The 19,482-nt window shown below is 36.1% G+C and overlaps 1 protein-coding gene across 1 annotated transcript; it reads right to left on the reverse strand.

Annotated features, from left to right (window-relative positions):
• Positions 1-3,577: 3,577 nt before the first annotated feature.
• On the reverse strand, positions 3,578-18,797 carry LOC135156885 (kelch-like protein 20). Its single transcript, XM_064110665.1, has 9 exons — positions 18,692-18,797; positions 14,651-15,203; positions 13,451-13,609; positions 12,214-12,424; positions 11,549-11,732; positions 10,810-10,953; positions 10,426-10,559; positions 7,518-7,726; positions 3,578-6,660 (listed from the first exon to the last, which is right to left on the reverse strand). Exons 2-9 carry the CDS (start codon positions 15,179-15,181, stop codon positions 6,469-6,471), a joined length of 1,764 nt encoding a protein of 587 aa, XP_063966735.1. The 5' UTR covers positions 15,182-15,203; positions 18,692-18,797; the 3' UTR covers positions 3,578-6,468.
• Positions 18,798-19,482: the final 685 nt, after the last annotated feature.

Genomic DNA, 19,482 nt, shown 5'->3' on the forward strand with positions numbered 1-19,482 from the left:
ATCTTGTAAAAATAATTATGGCACCGATGGATTTCCATAGAGTTACGATTGATTGGATCAATCATAACTCTTTGTAAGACGGGGCCCAGCTGTTCATTGTCATTTGACGGACATTTTCAATGCATTTACCATGTTCTTGAGTTTGTTCTGCATCGCAGTGCGAACACTCCCTACTGACAAGGTGCGCAATAACTTTCAGAATGGATGAAAGATTGGAGGGATGACTTATGTCACTAGAGGATCAAGGGAAACGGGTTGTCGGTTATTTTCACATGCATTGTAGGCAAAGTTACCTGTAGTAGATATTTTGTCTGTTTACTCACAATAAGACAGTCTCCAATATCTTTGTAATTGACTAGTCAATTTCTCAGTTTATAAATGAATGGATACATGTAAATAAATAATTATATAGGCTACATATACAATACACAGTGCATCAAAATGTAGGCTCAATAACAATGCACTAAATGCAGAAGTGAATTTTAATAATCAGAGTTACATGGGGGTTCTTATATGTAAAACAAAATGGAAAAGTTTGGCAAGTTTATAAGAACAAAGATATACAAAATAAATTTGATAAATGACTTGATAATTCAACAGTCACAACATAATGTTTCTTGTATTAAAGCAGGGATGCAATTTTTAAGTTAAAGCCTGACCTGAGGCCATTTACGTTTACAATTTGTACATGTTCAACTTTTTTTACTTCATACCTCAGTTGTACCATAGATTAACCATGAAGAATACATGTATATAAAAATTACAAAATAATAATTGGTATTTGACAAGTTCACGTATCTCTTCCACATCTTTCATATTAAAATGTAAATCTTAACTACATGTACATTATTTGATGATCATAATTCATAAGAAATATAACCGCTCAGTAGTCTTACACTATTTTAAGTTAGGAGCGTCTTCTATTTTCATCTTCTCAGGGGTGGTTAAGGTAGGGGCATTTTCTATTCTTGTCTTATCAGGGATGAGGGTGGGGGGGGGGGGGGAGGTGACACTTCTTCCTCTGATTGTCCAAGTACTAGTAGTAAAGAAAAATACAAGAGAAATTGGGGGGGGGGAGGATGTAGACTCGTGAGAGGGGTAACTAATACTGTCACTATGTCACCTTTAGATGTGTACACTCGGGTCCAAAGGGAAGGGTAAATGAGTGGCCCCTAACCTACTTACGTCCAAACCATCGCACAGGCTTCAGTTGTGAGCCATACATAACTGTTTCCTGACAACTGGACATTATCAAATACCCACATACAATGTATGAAATATCATGTAGCCCTATGAATGATTATACTTGTTTTATCAATTATTTTCGATAACAAATCAATTACTTTCATTATTTTCAGTCTAAATTAAAAACAAAATTACAAGCAGCACTCATTTTCACATGAAAATTAATGAATAAACATTTCCACAATTTTCTTTTCTTTTTGTTTTAAATATGACATGGAATGGATACTCTTCAGCCTTAAAGCTTTAAGTAAGTTTTCAGCAAAAAAAAGTGCTGAAAAGTATACCACAAACAAGCACAATAAAGTTATTAAAGGTGCGAAACTAAGGGAATAAGATATTTTGATATTTCAGGTTACAAAATTGAAAAATTGAAACTACATTATAATGACATTAATTCAATAAATTCACATATGTTTGGATTAATAGACAATATTTCCTGAGAGGAATTCACCGTTTTATATCAGGATAATTATGGAAGAATGCAAGAATTGGGTTATCAAAGGGCAACAAATGCTTAATTTTGCACACACAAAAAAACACATACAAAAATAGAAGCCATCATGAGATTAAACGGTGATCCTACATGTACTGTGTACCTAGGTCTAACAGCTTTTCAAAAGACTGATGACATTTGATTAAAGGGAGAAATGGTCCTACTAAATACATGTAATCTATTGGGAGATTGCTGCTTGGCCTACAACCACTTTACATTTGGTCTAATTTGCAATGGTCTAGTCCCATTTTGTCTACAGCTTATTCATCTACTTACCATTTGGTCTAATTACCATTTAGCCCACTTACCAGTTGATCTAATGCCACATAGACTTTAGTCTACATGGTTAGCTGAACAACGTCTGACTAAAATACTCATTTGACAGAGTACAAGATAATTAGTAGACAAAGGGAACTTAAACCATATAGGTATTGAACTAAATGAGAATTAGACTATGTGGCCCGTATTCTGAAGTCGGGTTTAACTTAAACTCAGGTTTAAAGTTGTGGTTTAAGTATGGCGAGCCAATTGTTACATAAATCACTAATAGTAGAGATATCATACTTCAGCTCATTTGGCTCTCAAATCATTCAAAATTGTCTAGGAAGTATAAAAAGATTATTGGCTTCACCATCGATGAATCTGGAAAGAGCACAGTAAACATAAGAAACGTACAACTTAATAAAAAATTTGATACTTTTGGCTTCCCATACTTAAACCACAACTTTAAACCCTAGTCTAAGTTAAACCTGACTTCAGAATACGGGCCTGTGTGTTTGTATAAAGGCAAGGTGTAATGTGCATGTACACCAAACAACAATTGGACCAAATTGAAAGAAGACCGAATGGGTTTTGCCAATGTGGTACTCCTTGGACTACCTGAGAAGTGGACCAACGGCTTGCAGACTAAAAAGAATATACATGCGTAAGTAATTGCATTTGCCAGCATCATGAGCAGCTAACACAGGCTCAATGACATACTCCCCAGGGAGGGGAGAATGTGCATCATATTCAATGTACTTGGAAGGGGCTTGAATGAATCCCATGACCTGGAAATAGTAATCTGTAAGCTAAAAGAAACGTGTACAGCGAATCCAATCTATTGAGACAGCCCAACGGAGGATGGGAAAGTTTTTGTGAGCAGGTGGTCATTCTGGAGCCCCCTCTTACAAAGAGTTGCGATTGATCCTATCAATCGCAACTATGGACGGCCAGCAACGTCAACATCTAAAATGCAAATTTGTTCAAAATATTTTCTAGATATGGTGTATATTTCACACATTCGTCATTCTCTTGAAGATTCAGTTTGATTCTCTTTGTTGATTAAGGACACTGCATATTTCCTGAACAAAAAATTATGACGTAGATGGATTTCCGTATACTTGAGATCGATCGGGTCAATCGTAATTCTTTGTAAGACGGGGCCCTGGTCCCCGTTGCATGAAAGATACCATTATGGTAACTTTGCAATCCAATGGTAACGTGGCCCAATAGCGAATCAAAATCAAGAATTTCAGGGAAGTTACCATTGGATAGAAACAGTACCAGTAACTTTTATGCAACAGCAACAGAGCCCCCCTTGACTGATTCTTGTCATGTAATACCATTCTGAAAGGGTCTATATCCAGTGTATAGAGAGATGTCCTATACAGGTGGTCGCTATAAAGTATTATAAATGCCTTATAATTAAGTGAATTATCATGAATATTACTCTACACATACATGTACCTAGGAAAACATTTTACAAAATGAAAATGTTCTGGGGTGATGACACATATACAGTATATAAATGCGAAGGAATAATAGATAAATACAAAAACATCAATATACACTTAAATGTAAATGGTGAAAGAAGGGTGTACTAAGATTAGTGTTATTGCACAAAAACGAACATGTTCTTAACAAATGAGTACATTGTGTGCATCATACTAAGCAAGTCTAAATCCTTAATGATCATAACAGAGATTTGTGCTTCATTGCAGGTCTGAGGGGTAAAAGCAAAAAAGCATACTTCTTCAGTAGTAAACTCCAGTGGAAACCCAATTCATTAGAAACAGGTTCCATCACAAAGATATGGGAAAAATGTTTATGCTACTTAATTGTACATTGCCAAAGAAAATTGCAAATTCTTTTGAGAGTTTTGGGTGATTTTAGATTCTATTGAGAGTTTTGGGTGATTTTTCTCAGACATGCAGGAACATTAACTTCATGTAATGAGTTTGAATAATTGGTTCATTGAAAGCAAAGGAAATATATTTTGTCATTTGGCATGGCTACGTCTATGAAATAAATTGAACATTCTTTACTGGGACTTTTAGTAAAGAGGAATCTTAACAAATAAAAGAGCATGGAAGAGATAGAAAGCAAGAACAAATAAAAAATACAGAATTGTTATCCACATCCAATTACGAAAAATTGCAATATTTCACCACTTATCTAATAAGATTGTCCATGGTTTGTAGAAAAAAAAATATACTGCTTTCGGTACAAATTTCTGTTTTTGTTTTCCTCTTTGATACGAAGATAATGAATACATGTAATTTTCCAGTGATCTATTCACAATATTTACACATAAATTCCTCTTTCTTTTCTACATGTATGTACATGGCTTGCAATGTACAGTTTTTTTATTCTCTTTCTCCATAAAAACTAATACTTTCTGAAGTTTTTTTTTAAATCTACAGTATGTTCATTTTGATGTTAATGATACAGTACCAGCTAGAACTATCAGTCTAATTCCAACACTCAACAAGTGGAATGCCTCTGGCCGTCTCACCTGCATCACGCGATTCAATATAGCAGCAGTGCTGATTTTGAAAACTACTATAACTCGCACAAGATGTTCAGTGATACTTGGTTACTCTTATTTCCACGTTTTATGAACTAGACCAATACACTTATAGAGATATGATGGCAATTCAACAAATACCCCCAACGTGGCCAAAGTTCTTTGACCTTACATGACCTTTGACCTTGATCATGTGACCTGAAACTCGCACAGGATGTTCAGTGATACTTGATTACTATTATGTCCAAGTTTTATGAACTAGACCAACACACTTTCAAATTTATGGCTGTAATTCAACAAATACCCCAATTTGGCCAAAGTTCATTGACCCTAAATGACCTTTGACCTTGGTCATGTGATGTGAAACTCATGCAGGATGTTCAGTGATACTTGATTAACCTTATGTATAAGTTTCATGAACTAGGTCCATATATTTTCTAAGTTATGATGACATTTCAAAAACTTAACCTTAGGTTAAGATTTTGATGTTGATTCCCCCAACATGGTCTAAGTTCATTGACCCTAAATGACCTTTGACCTTGGTCATGTGACATGAAACTCAGGCAGGATGTTCAGTAATACTTGATTAACCTTATGGCCAAGTTTCATGAACTAGGTCCATATACTTTCTAAGTTATGCTGTCATTTCAAAAACTTAACCTCAGGTTAAGATTTGGTGTTGACGCCGCCGTCGCCGCCGCCGCCGCCGCCGCCGCCGCCGCCGCCGCCGCCGTCGCCGTCGGAAAAGCGGCGCCTATAGTCTCACTCTGCTATGCAGGTGAGACAAAAACCTAAGAACAGATACATATGGTTCAGAGAACCTATATTGTTGTGTGCTTTTCAAGTGTCAAAAAAAGAATTCTGTGCTTTTAAAATGTTAAAGTGAGCCAAAGAATGCTAGCTGCTACTCTATTGGGTGAAACAGAAAAAAGGAAACCCAACTTTCATATCTTTTCCTGAGAAATATAAAAAAAGTAAATGATAATAAAAATCCTGTTTCCTAAAGTGCATGACGCTTCTAGAGCCATGCATCAATGAATGCTCACAATAAACTTGTTCAATGTGCAGTTAAAGTTAACCATCTGCTATTTTGCACTACTTTTTTTAACGATAGTGCTCAGTGCTACACATCCAAAGAAACCTAATTCTGGTGTCATTTGAATGCTGATACGTCACACTTCTCCACGATTACATATAAGTTTTCATAATCATCAATTTGATAATTTGGTCACTATCAATCATGAAGGTTGGGTTTCCTTTTTATCGATAAACCCTGTACATGGAAAATAAATGTTGGTACCTTTACAAGTTTGGGGAGGTACATAAACACGCATGTGCTTCTACATATATTAACCTGTTATCCACAAGATCTTCAAACTTGACTGGTTGGAAAACAACTACACTGCAGGACTATACGCCACTGGCTTCTTAAAAGCATGCTGTTCGTTCCATATGTTTCCCTCCTTGCTCTCGTGTAATGATGGATGGAATAGTCATACTATTGTCGGGGGATTACATGAAACTTGCAATCAATAACTTTAATCCTAATATTAATCACAGGACTTGCAACCAATAAGAATTTTGGAATCAATAGTTGTGTTCCCTCCTTGCACCAGTGTAACAACTGAAAATCCGTATCAACTATACGTAGGAGCAATGCATGAAATCGTAAGTCAATTTTAGGTCCCTAAATCAATCACATGTCTTGCAATTAATAAGAAATTTGCAATTGATAGTTTGTTTCACAAATGTTCCTCCCTCGTTTCAGAGTAATGATGGAAGGACCTCGGGCAAAAAAATCCTCCAGGCCGTTGCAAGAAATTTGCTTCCAGGTAGACGCTTTCTGAGATTCTTATGACCTGTAATACTGCGCTAACGTTCACAGATTTTACCTACATAACACACGTTTGGATAGAAAACAAGATCACAAGGAGTTTCGGTGCTACCATACGTTGGATTCCGATTGGGGAAGTTTGACGACCCCGACGCCGCCGCCTAATCGACGATAGTTCATGCTACCGCACATACGCCACGACTTGGTGTCCGGGTCGTAGACTTCGACTGTCTTGAGGTACGTGGTCCCGTCAAACCCGCCCACAGCCATCAGCCTACCGTTCACTACCGCCAGACCAACCTAGAGAATAATAGCAGTGACAGTGAGAAATAAATAGATAACAATGATTTTCAGTCAATCAGAGACATTAATAATAAGAATAATGCAGTTCTTGTATAGCGCATATCACATTACGTCATAACGTCCCTATGCGCTTCCAAAAGACTTGGATATTATTATTACCCTGGCTTTAGACATTTACCCTGTAAGGCACTGTGCACGCTGCTCTCTGACAGAATATACACAGTATAAAGAGTGCTTTTACAACTTATGTTCATTCTCCTAAAAATGACAAGAACATACGTGTACTTGTCGAAATGTTGAGTACCGATATGGGTGGTCCTATTCAGAACTGAAGAATACATGGTGTATTGTGAAATCTCTGCACTTAAGTGATGAAAGCGTGATAATGAAAAGGTTAATATAAATAATATACAATAAATTCTGCTAATGTCTAACCTTATAAACCAAAAAAGTGTCTAGAATAAAACAACCTTTTTTCAGAACAATATGCAAACATTGGATATTTACGTCTCTGAAGTCATTTTCTTTTTAATGTCTTTTAAGTTTAAAAGATTTCTGTGGTCCCCAAAATTTGCCTTACATGAAGGCAGCTTCACTGGTATTTTATACATAAAAACAAGAACACATTAAATGGCATCACTGAGAAAACTGAAAATCAAGAGTAAAGGGCTAGGGTTACGTTCTTCTAAATAAAAAGTTACTGCAGGGCACCAAGACTGCAGGCAAAAACGCCACTTACTTTGGCATTGGTCTACAATAATTGTAAGGGCATCAAGGCCACTTCTGAGGGCATCGGAAGCCATGGACTTGGATCAATTCAAGCCCTGAAATTATTGAATAAAGAATTCACTCACCCCGCTCCTCCTCGAGTTCATAGCCACTATAGGCTTCCATGTATTCGTCACAGGATCATATCTCTCCGCACTGCTCAACTCAGTCTGTTCGTCTCTCCCGCCCACGGCATACAGCATATCATTGTAGACTGCGCATCCCAGGTGCTTTCGCTTCGTACCCATGGGGGCCACTGGGGTCCACTTGTTGGTTCGAGGATCGTACTTTTCAACTGGAAGGATAAGAAATTATATTTTGAATGAAATTGTAAATCCTTTTAATGTAGGGAGATAGGAGCTGAAGTCATGATCATAATACCATTATATTTCTCCTGAAATTGTACATGGAGTCAAGGCCTCGGACCATGTCCTACATGTACACGTAAGTCTACAAGAGAAATTTTTCTCAAGCGACCTCATGACCAAGGTTACCTGACCTGGGTCCCCTTCAATAAAAGTTACTGCAATAGCATCTTTGCCATTCAGTGGTATACTCCTTGGAATCCTTGATTTTGGTTGGCTGTTGAGCCATGCTACCATGGTAGTTACCATAAGATAGCGAAGTTACCACAATTCTAACTTTTATGCAATAGGGCCCTGGGGCGGTATTCTGAAAACGTTCTTATCTTAATTTTGTTCTTATCTACGTCACGTTCTCAAATTGGTATTCTGAAAACGTTCTTATCTTTTTCTTATCTTTTGTTCTTATCTTTTTCTTATCTTTTGTTCTTATCTTTTTCTTATCTTGCTTTCCATCGATGCTGAGCGCGTAAATTTATAATTCGCGCATATGATACAAAAGCGCGCTAAAAGATAAGAACAAAATAAAGATAAGATAAACGTTCTTATCTTTTTTCTTTCTTATCTTTCACGATATTTAAGATAATATTTAAGATAGCTAGAGGGTTATCACATCTCACGATGTCCGCGTTTTTTCTTGCTCAAAATCGATGGCCACTAGTAGTAACAAGTACCCACAAGTATTCCTCCCACCCTTTCTTTAATTCACCCTTTATTTTGCCCGTCTCTTCTTTTCTATCCCTTCTTTCTTTCTTTTCTTTTATTTATTTTCTCTTTTTCTTCCTTTCTATCTGTCCGTCTTTCTTCTTTTCTTTCATTCTTCAATTATATCTTTTGTTTTATTCTGTTTGAATTTTTTTTTTTTTGCTTTGTTTCATTTATACTTCATCTTTCTTCCTTTTTATTTTCCCTTTTCGTTTTATCTCTTTCTTTTTTACTTTACTGAGTCTTTATTACTGCTTTCCCCCTTTTCTCTTCCTTTCCTTTCCTTTTCTTTCTTTTTCATTTTTCTTTCTTTCTTCCTTCATTTATTTGTAATCTTTTTATTTTTCTTCCTTATTTTTTGTTTAATAAGGCTTTCGTTTTATATATGCCTTTCCTTTTTTTTATCATTGATTTTCTTTTTCTCCCTTTTTCTTTTTCTTCCTTCCCTTAATTCTTAATTTTTCTTTCTTATTTTTTTTTATTTCCGCTTTCTGACACTTTTGTGTCTTTTTTTTCTTTATTTCGCTCATTTTTTTTGTTCGTTCTTCATTTACTATTTGTCTTTACTTTCTTTCTTCTCTCTGTCTTTCTTTTATTAATTTTTTCTTTATTCTTTCCATTGATGTTTTTTTTTGGTTTTCTTTTCCTAACTTTTTATTTCCCCTTTTCGTTTTTTGTTCTTTCTTTCTTTCTTTCTTTGAATTTAGCTTTCTTTCCTTTATGTTTTTGTAGTCTTCATGTTTGCGTTAATTTTCCTTTCATTTTTTTCTCTCTCATCTTTATTTCTTTGTTTCATTTTCCTTTTTTTTTCTTCACTTTTTACATTTTTATTCCCTTTTTTCTCTCTTTCTTTTTTTTTCTTTCTAACTTTCTTTCATTTGTTTTTTTCAAACTTTTTTCCTTTTCAGTTCCTTGTTACTTTTTTTTTATTTTCAGTCTGACCTCTTTCTTTTTCTGTTCCTTTTAGATTCTTTCTTTTCTTTATTTTTTCTTTATTTTTTTCCTTCACTTTATCATTGATAATTGTTCTTTCTTCTTTTTCGTTCTTTTATTCATTCTTTTTTCTTTTTAAGTTATTTCGCTTGCTTTTTTTTCTTCATTTTTCTGCTTTGTTCCTTTCATCTTTTTTTCTGCTTCATTCTGACCCTTTTCTGTCTTCTTACTTCAATACCTACTTACTTTCTTTCTTCATATTTTATTCTTTATTCGTACCTGCTTTATTTACTTTTCTTTCTTTATTTTGTGCACGTGGACGTCTCGAAATAATAAAATCAGTCATTGCGTACAAAATGCCTATTTCGCGCAATGCGCCAGAAACAGTGTACGCGCAGCGCCCATGATATTCTCTTCACATAAGGAACGCTTCTATTGGTTAAACTGCCAATATAAAGCGCATTTTGATTGGTAATATCCTTAAAATGGGCGTGTTGAAGATAAGAAGGAGGCAGTCCTTACAGAGATAAGAACGCATTAAGAAGATTTTCAGAATACCGATTTGCAATGATTTTAGCGTCTTCTTATCTCAGTGAGATAAGATAAAAGATAAGAACAAAGATAAGAACGTTTTCAGAATACCACCCCTGGACTCCATCCCTGCTGTAAATGCATCTCGGCATTTCAATTCGACGAATCAAAGCTAAAGGGAGAGTGTGTATTTTCCTTTTGAAATGATGAGAAAAGAATTATGGCATCGATGGCCTTCCATACTCAAATCTTCAAACTAATAACAGCTCCTTACAGGATAGGAACTAGGAAAAAAATTCATTTTAAAATTTCAGAGGCTACTGTTCACAGCCTACTGCGTAAATCTGCAACATTGGATAACATTTAACACTGCAGTAAATGGGGAATTTCTAGGGCTTCTCAGCACTTTGGAGGCAAAATTGCCCCAAGCCCCATGTAATTTTTTCCCCTGATAGGAACCTACCTGTATTGAGAGGCGATGTGCCATCTGATCCTCCTACGGCATAGAGGAAGCCGCCAAGGACAGCTACAGCCACACCTAGTCTCCTGGTACTCATTGAAGCTACTCTTGTCCATCGATTCGCATGGGGTTCATACCTGCAAGAACCCGGATACAACACAAAAATAGTTAAGGAAAGCGTTTTGGGGTCATGACTGTGCCTCAGTCAGCTATCCAGGTTTTAAATACGGTTAAGTCCCCAACGACGGGGGTGGCCGGAGTCACCTCGCACTCACAGAGATAACCCTCACTCAAACCCTCCCTCCACTCATCCACTAATCACTGACAAGATTTTTCATGCAACACTCCCCTGAATGTTAATGACATTAAGAAGGGTCGTACATGTACCTTTCTACAATATTTAGACACGAGACACCATCTTGACCTCCGACTGCATACATGTAACCATCTAAGACTGCCACGCCCACGCTCGTCCTACAAGTGCTAGTTGGCGCTACATCACTGCTCCATTGGTTTGTCTGTGGGTCATATCTGATGATGAGAAAGCAAAATAATATTTCACTAAAAATATTGTTTGTGAATAATGATGTTGAAAATATGATCCTACTTAGCTTTCACTAGTTTCATTAATTTGTTGCGTATCGTTTCATACACTCATTGACCATATTATCTCATAAAGTTCATGATAAAGGGCATGGAAAAACGTGCAAAATAAATGCCTGCTATTTCAGTTAATATCCTTACTATCATCATTATTTTCATTAGGCCCGATTGTGAAGTAATTTTTTTTACCAGTGCCTGCAAGTGATTTTTTTTAAAGTGACAAGTGGACTGGTGATAAGGAATTCAGTGTCACCAAATATGAAAATCAACAATATAAAGAACTAAATTCCTATAGCTACTTGTACATTAAAACTTTCGCATATTACTTTTCAAACCTTTAATCAAACAAGTGGGATTAGATAAATAAATAGATTGCTGAACAGGATATCTCAATTTTCAAACTTGAATTTATCGGTCCATAACATTATCATATGGATGCATTTTATATGGGTGCAGCAATATTTGTAAGTTTGTTTGCAACTCATAATTACTTCACTACAACTCTTGTGAAGTAATAACTCACCTTTCTATACTATTGAGATACGATGACCCGTCGTGACCTCCGACAGCATAAAGTAGATCATCTAAGACAGCGATGCCTACCCCACAGCGTCTCTTACACATCGGTGCCACCATTCTCCATTCACCGCTTTGAGGATCAAACCTTTCCACGCTGGAGATAGCATCACCGCTGCACCACCCTCCAACTGAATAAATACAATATTATAATTTAATCAATTAGCCTTTTCTTGAGGTTTTCCCGTTGATAAAAATAATGAGTGTTTTAGCGGAAGTTTCCTGTACATTACATGTCCATACTAAAAACTGAAATCATACCAACTAAATGTGAACTGTCTAGTGTACTCAAAATGGTGGGTAAAAAGTCTAACAACAAATAATTTGGATCAATATGCCTTTCCATGAAGATGTGATGACTTTTTTTTTGGCCGAGATTTTGAACCACAACGCCAGGGGTTCAAATCCCATCAATACTCTTACATCCTTTGGCGAGGCGTTTATCTAAATTTGCCGCCCTCCACCCAGATGTAGTACATGTAAATGGGTACCCACTATTAGAAGGAATTCCTTCAATACTTGAGCACCCGATCATGGTAGCTGTACTAAAGCTGGGGTAATAGTACGCAGTGCTTAGATGTTGCGTATTATTATTTATTAATAGGAACGTACCTGCGAAGAGTACTTCTCCACATCTGATAGGTTTTCTAGGCCTGGTCCTTGGACCTTGCATTAGTGGTCTCTCCTGGGGTAGGAGCAAGTAGTTCTTGGCCTCGTCGACCAGGTCCCTACAGGCTTCATCACTCCGAATCAGAAGATCAGAGCTAACGGTTCCTACTAGGAACTTGGGATTTAATAAAGGGAGTCTCACGTGTTGTAACACCTGTAAGGAAAAGTGAAAGTTGAGTTAACATTAATACTAAAAACATACTTATAATATTTTGAACTACTGTACCTCAGCTAAATGTGAATGTGCTCTTTGTTCTAGAATGTTACATCAGGGGAGTGTTTCATCAACATTTTCATCCGACAAGTTGTCAGATCTGACATCTTTCTCTGATGTTGATTGGCTGAGAGGTACTGTTACTATGGTAACTGTCGGATAAAATGAGAGTTGTCGGATAAAACGTCCGACAAGTCCTTTCATGAAACGCCCCCCTGGAGTAGGGAGATACTGCCAAACTCCTTGGCTATATCTAACCCACATGATGATTACATAAAAAAGAGCCTAATGAACAAGGAAGAAATTAGAACTACATGTACCATAAATCTTCTCTCTGAACACAAATTATTCTAAACCCAGATGATTACATGAAAATTGAGTTTATTGATAAATTAGAAAGTCAAAAGGGGCCTAAGCTTTCGATCCTCGCAGAATCTTCGTCGGAGGCAAAATGACAAACATATAAAGTGGAACAGTCTTTATTGATAAATAACGTACAAATTATTTTGAACTAATGTACATGTACGGCGAAATGTGCTCGTCTTTCTCAAATATTATATTTAACCCAAGAGATGAATGCATAAGAAAAGTCTAATGAATAAGGTAGAAATTTGAACTACATGTACCATACATCTTCTTTAGAATCTAAAGTATTTTAAACCCAGAAGATGATTGCATGAAAATGGAGTTTAACCCTAAAACATAAGAAATTTGTAATTGTTAGCAATGGTATAAAGAATATTTACACCAAAAATTAGCATTCAATGAGCATTTTATAGCAAATTAGAGCAAAGAATATGATTTACGCATAATTAATTCATATTTTAAAAAATCTAATGATTTTGGAAATATTAACCATATAGCCTTGTATATTACATCCCACACTATTACAATGCAAATTTTCACAGCGTTCAGCTAACACCCAAAAAGCCTGGTCTGGTTAGGATTAAACAATAAATAGCATACCTCTGCTAAATGGGTTCGTCTTTCTGGAATGTTGTATTTAACCCATGAGATGATTGCATTATAAACCTGTTCTTCACTGTGTACATTCAATTCATCACTTGAGATGATCTCCATGAGTTGATTGACTGGAAGAAGCATAAACTCCTCACTTTCCATGACCTAAAAAACAAAACAAAAAACACAACATATTTTCATTCAACTTCTTTGATGCATAGAAAGTTGAATTTTTCTCTCAGTATGAAAATCCTACCAATAGTATAGTGTAGGTCACTATGATTTATAATTAGTACCTCTTGTTTGTTTGTTTATTTCCCCTAAATTACTTATTAGCCCATTGTTTCTTTTTTCTCTTTTTTTTTAGAATTGTATTTCAATGTTATTTGTTGTTTACTCTTTATGTATGTCTTATATTTATTTGTATTTAATTGTATCATGGTGGTGCCCCACCCTCAAGTTTTTTAAATGAAAACTTCCAGGGGCTCCCAATCCCATGTTTTTATCTAATTTGTATATATACCTGTATTTTTATGATTGATTGATTGAAATAAATTTTGAATTGAATTAACTCATTTTTTTCATGTGAATATCAAAGCCCTGCAATATAAAGCCTATTTTGAATAACAAGCTAGCATAACTCTTAAATCTTAAATTATAATTATTTCTTTGAATTTTTCTGCTCTTAAGTTCCCTGATTTAGATTTGGGTTAGGGTAAGGTTTGTGATGGTGTAGTTATTGAGAAAGGTTTTAAGGTAAGGACTAAGGCTCAGGTAAATTTGAGGATAGAAATACATGTAGAATCATGTTCAGATTAACATAAAGTTTTGCAATGGGACCATATAAATGTCATGCTTTTCAGAAATAATTTAACCTTTACATGTAAATGTATGTTTCATTAAAGTTATTTACATTATGTACTTGTTCATTAGCATTGTTTTAAGGCACTTCTAAATGTAGTTCTAACTAGGCAAATGCATTTGAACTTATCAAACGAGACAAGTGAACAACAAAATAACTTTACTGTAGTAAAAGGGGTTTATATCAAATTTTTAAGAAACAAATAGAAGCTAAAAGTACTCTGGAAATATCTTATTCACAGTTAAATCTTGTCAATATCTGTTCAGTTTAGATCAATTTCATAACACAAGACTTGAGAAGAACAGTGCATAAAGATAATACACTGTAGTTTTGGGATTTCATACCTGCAAAAATTTATGTTGGGTGAACTTGTCAGCAACTCTGAGCAAATCTCTGCATGCATGAGTGTCTGCGAACGCCCTGATTCCAAGGCAGTTTGAAGGGTCAAGCTGCCTTTTAAGAAACTCGCAACAGGCTTCCTGGATTTCAGACAGCTGAAGAAGACAAGCCGCAGGAAGCAGAGTCTGTACATTGCTCTCTTCGACAGTCACTGTGGACGTGTAGGCAAAGTCCACCAACGCTTCCATTGCACGCTCATCGATATCCCTGATAGCCACCTCGGTCTGTCGGCTCTCGGCAAGCTCCCCGGTGAACATGGCTCGGAAGTAAGGGCTGCAGGCCGACAGGATTATCCTGTGTGCGTATATCTTTTTGTCGTTGACATTGATGACGACATCACAGAGTTCTCGCTGCTTGCGAAGAATGTTCGTCATTTCAAGAGTGTCTTTGGGATGGCGATCTGATATGTAGACAAACTTGGCCTGCTGGGGCTGTGTCTCGAAGACCTGCTGAGCACCTGCCATTGCTGTGTTCATTGAACTTCAACACTGGGAATAACTGTAAAAGGAAGCATTTTTTTTTTTGGGGGGGGGGGAGAGCAGGGGTGGAGGGTGGTGGGAAGTAAAAGACAAGAAAAGGTTGAGTCAAATTACAATAACACATAGGCCTACCTGAATAGTCTCTGAATTTAATTCCCAAGTTATCAAAATGCTTGCAATTTAATCAGGCTCTTCTTTGACAACAAAAGGAGATTTTCGTTTGCTTTGTTATGTTACATGTATGTTTCGAATTTTCATATTTTTACTGATTTGATTTACAACATGTAAGAAGCTAATCTACCAATCCAAATTCTGATTCCACTTTCGCTCTAACTTAAATAAACATGAAGTTATCACTTGCAATATGAGCGGGTACCAGATACATGTATCTTGGAGAAGGGGGGGGGGGGAGTGAACGAACAACTTTTGTAGTTTTTTATACCGTCTTAAAAAAAATATGAATCCTTAAATTGGCAAAAATCCTACCTAGGATATCGAAAAAATATAGATCGACATGAAGTGTACATTTTGGAGATGTAGAGTGGAGGTTGAAAGCCTTTAGAACAGAGGTCTGAGGTACAAGTTAAAACACTATGCTGCAATGTGACTAAATAAACATGATCAAATCCTGCTCTTGATGGCTAATACTAATAGTACTTTTTAATTACAAAATGATAGCAATAAACAGCATTTCAATAAACAACAACAAGAGCATTTATTTTGCTGAATTTACATTCCACAATAGTTAATAAAAAAACAACTCATCTAATGTCTAATTCACTTGATCTGGTAGATTTAATGGTGGCTGGGCATATTTACAAATTCTGCCAAGTTAATCTCCAATTAAGATGCCTTGTATGTTCCTATTTTTTTTTATTGTAATTTAACTGATCACACCAAAGCTCTTATGTAAAAAAGTATTTCCATTTAATGATTTTTGTCACTGGCAACAGTCACTCAATGAGAATCAGGGGCCTGTTTCTCAACACCTGGACAAGTTATTCATATCTTTACCCACCATCCACGGAGTTAGTTCCAATCTTACTAAACCTGCTTCACAAAAGGCTTCCTAACTACATGTAGAATACCTTGATATACCATCGGTAAATAGAACAGACGAGACGTAGCCTTAGTCACAAAAAAGCATAATTTTCAAAATGAAAAGTTATGAGAAAAATTGCACATATTGTGATGAATTGGGAAATACACTTTTTCAAAATAATAGCACAGGTAAATTATGCATCATAGACCATAAAGACTGGAGCATTCAATTGCTGAGAAAATTAAATTATGTATAATTAATTTCATGACTAAAAATCACACGTGGACGCTGAGATGGGTACCCCCGGGATATCCAATTTTAATAGTTTAAGTAAACCATCCATACATGTATGGTTTTCTTTGTAAAAAACTAAAATTATGATAAATATATACAGTCTTGTATGATTCCAAACATCATCAAGATATAGTTTAACATAAGCTTTTTAAATCTGTGATACTGAAACATATGATTTGAAAAATTCTATGCATAAATTAGAGATAGAATTTATCCAGATGTTAATAGGGGTCTGAAAACGACAAATACGAGTCCAGTTATGGATGGCCTGACGTGGTAGAATCTTTATCCATTAAATTATTTTTATTATTTCAAAATGAATGGTTTTGTGACGTTTTACCAATAGTTTTTATAGTTTCTTTGTGTTACAATTATCATTGAATGCATTATCCCACTTGTTTTGTGATGTAATTTCAACCTTTATGATTGATTACTTAAGATTATAATTGTCAAATTTCTAGGCATTTTTGCATGTCATAGTCTACCCACGTGATGCCACTACGTCATTAAGAAAGAAGTTATGACAGATTCGGAGGTGTCATAAATATTTACTGAGTTTGTTGTATCCAATCTTGGCAAAGAGGGCTCCGTGAAACGGTTAGAGGACAAGTAGCTCACTATCTCCGATTTAGTCAAGAAGTTAGACTGAGAAACGGGCCCCTGGTCTTAAAATGTAAGCGTGGTAAGCAGGCGTGGGGCACAAATTTGCGCTCATAGCCATAATTCAATTGCACCTGTAAAGCCACAAAAAATATCATCAAATCTAGACAGCTAACTTAGCTTCGCAAATATTTCCCAGGTAATTGTACCCAGTGAGAATACATGTATGCGTCCATACATTGGGGAAGAACAATATGAAACAAGATGGCGGTGTAAACATCGGGCAAGTCTCCCCCGTCTTTCCATAAAATTTTTCTCATTTTTTATGAATGCTTGTTTAAAAATGAAATTGATAGAATAGAAATGTCAGATAAGAAGTTGTATCCCATTTACATGATTTAGGGCTAGATCTTTTAGAATGAAAGTAAAAATCTCGGGGGCGAAAGTTTCAGGTTTTTTGGCGGTACATGCAGATGAATGGGATGGAATCCCTGGCTTTGTAAGTAAATGATTTTTACTCTCTAGAAGCCTCCTGGCAAAGTGAGTGAGCAGAAGTGAAAATAAAGATCTACAGTCAAGATCTACATGAATGCATCACTGTTTAAAATATCTGAGAAGAAAATCAAGTAACTCTCAGTCAGATATGCAACGACTAGAAGTTTACACATGTACATGTAATTAAAAAATCCAAATAAAAATGGTGGAAAAATAATGATTTCGACATTTTATGTTACGGCCTCAAAATGCAGCCTTTCTCACACAAATCCCCGAGTCGTGCATAATGTGAAGTGTGAGCAGACAGGGGCACCGTTTTTTTTTTCAATCTGAAAATGACTGGCCGAGGCTTTTTCCAAGAAAATCATACTAGGCTCCTATAGATTTCTTTCAAATTTTTATGAGATTTTTGGCATACTTACTAATAAGAATTTAAAGAACTTTATCAATTGAAAAGTTTTGTGAAATAAAAAGACATTCATGTTAAATCTTAACTTAAATAGTTAGGTGTGCAGACATGGATTTCATACAGTTTCAAATTCGTTCAATCACTCGCCCTCAAAATGCTTTTATGTCATGATTGTGCATGCAGATCAGCTGTACATGCAACCCAGAAGTTGCTGCTTTCGCATTACGCTTGGACCCCTGACAGATGAAGGGAACCGCTAACATGTCGACGACTCGATTTCTGTGCAAATCATATGGCAATGCAGTCGCAGTGAGTTGGTTTTGTCATTTTAAAAAAAATTGAAGACAATCCCTTTTGCAAGAAAGTTCGCAAACATGGAACAAAACTATTGTATTGATATCTTCATTTTTAAAGCATCTCAGCAATCCCATTGTAAGGAATCAAAGAAAATTAGATTTCCAAATTAGATCTATCGAGGCAATGCAATGGCTGAATTTGATGGGGACATGTACTTCACCAACATTTTTGTCAGTACGTGGGGCCATTATAAATATTGATTGCTTCCTGAAAATGGGCTACAAAAAAAGTTTATTATTGAACTAAGAAATCGAACATAATATTATTTCTATCACATATTTTCTCGAATCAAATATTGAAGCATACTTACAGTCAAGAATATTCTTTAATCACTTCTGAAAAGGCGTGAAATCCTACCATTTTGTGGAGGCAAAAAATCGATGGCACCACTTTTTCAGAATATTTTTTTGTTAGAGGATGCGCATGCGCGCATTTCGTGAAGCAATCGTTTTCGGAGACACTAAGCCCGCGGCAAACTCAAGTTTATTGTATAATATTTCGCATCTTAGGAATAAATATGGTATGTTATTAAGCTTATATTATACTTGATATATTAATTAATCAATAATTTTAAATTGTGTGTCTTTCTATTTCGTTATTTATCTGTAAACTCGTGCAGATACCAGAGAAGCAGTCTTTCCTCTTCAACCGTGGATGTGACTTCAGCGGGCATCGTCTATGATTTCGGCCGAAACTCTGGGGTAGCTCCCGTACCTATTGTACTGTAGTGTAAAAGTATACCATACGGCATGCGGCCTAGCTCCTGAGTCCTAGCCAGGCCAGGCAGGGGCCTAGCCCTAGGCCTAGCAGGGCTAGGCGGCCTGTTGCATGAATGAAAGGGTCTTTCGTAGAACTAGAACCATTCTACGACTGCGTAAGAAGGAGATATCGCTCAACTGTTTCACAAAGCCGATTTGGGCGATACGATTACGAAGAATGGTCCTTCACTTTTCAGTTGGAAAGGAAAGAAAATTTTGAAAGACACCTCCAGGACTAGCCTGGAGGCGTCTGGGGAGTGAAAGACTTATACTGTACGTATGGTCACTCCCCTAACGCCTGGCACTGTGTCCTATACTATCCTACACACCGAGGGAAAATGCA

This window comes from Lytechinus pictus, chromosome 15 (genome assembly GCF_037042905.1).
Source record: "Lytechinus pictus isolate F3 Inbred chromosome 15, Lp3.0, whole genome shotgun sequence".
Classification (NCBI taxonomy): Eukaryota; Metazoa; Echinodermata; class Echinoidea; order Temnopleuroida; family Toxopneustidae; genus Lytechinus; species Lytechinus pictus.

Coding starts and splice junctions, on each gene's coding strand:
- LOC135156885 (XM_064110665.1), bottom strand. CDS start 15,181: ATGAACACAGCAATGGCAGGTGCTCAGCAGGTCTTCGAGACACAGCCC. Junction 10,954..11,548: donor TATCTCAATAGTATAGAAAG/GTGAGTTATTAC, acceptor TCTCATCATCAG/ATATGACCCACAGACAAACC. Junction 7,727..10,425: donor CACATCGCCTCTCAATACAG/GTAGGTTCCTAT, acceptor TTATCCTTCCAG/TTGAAAAGTACGATCCTCGA.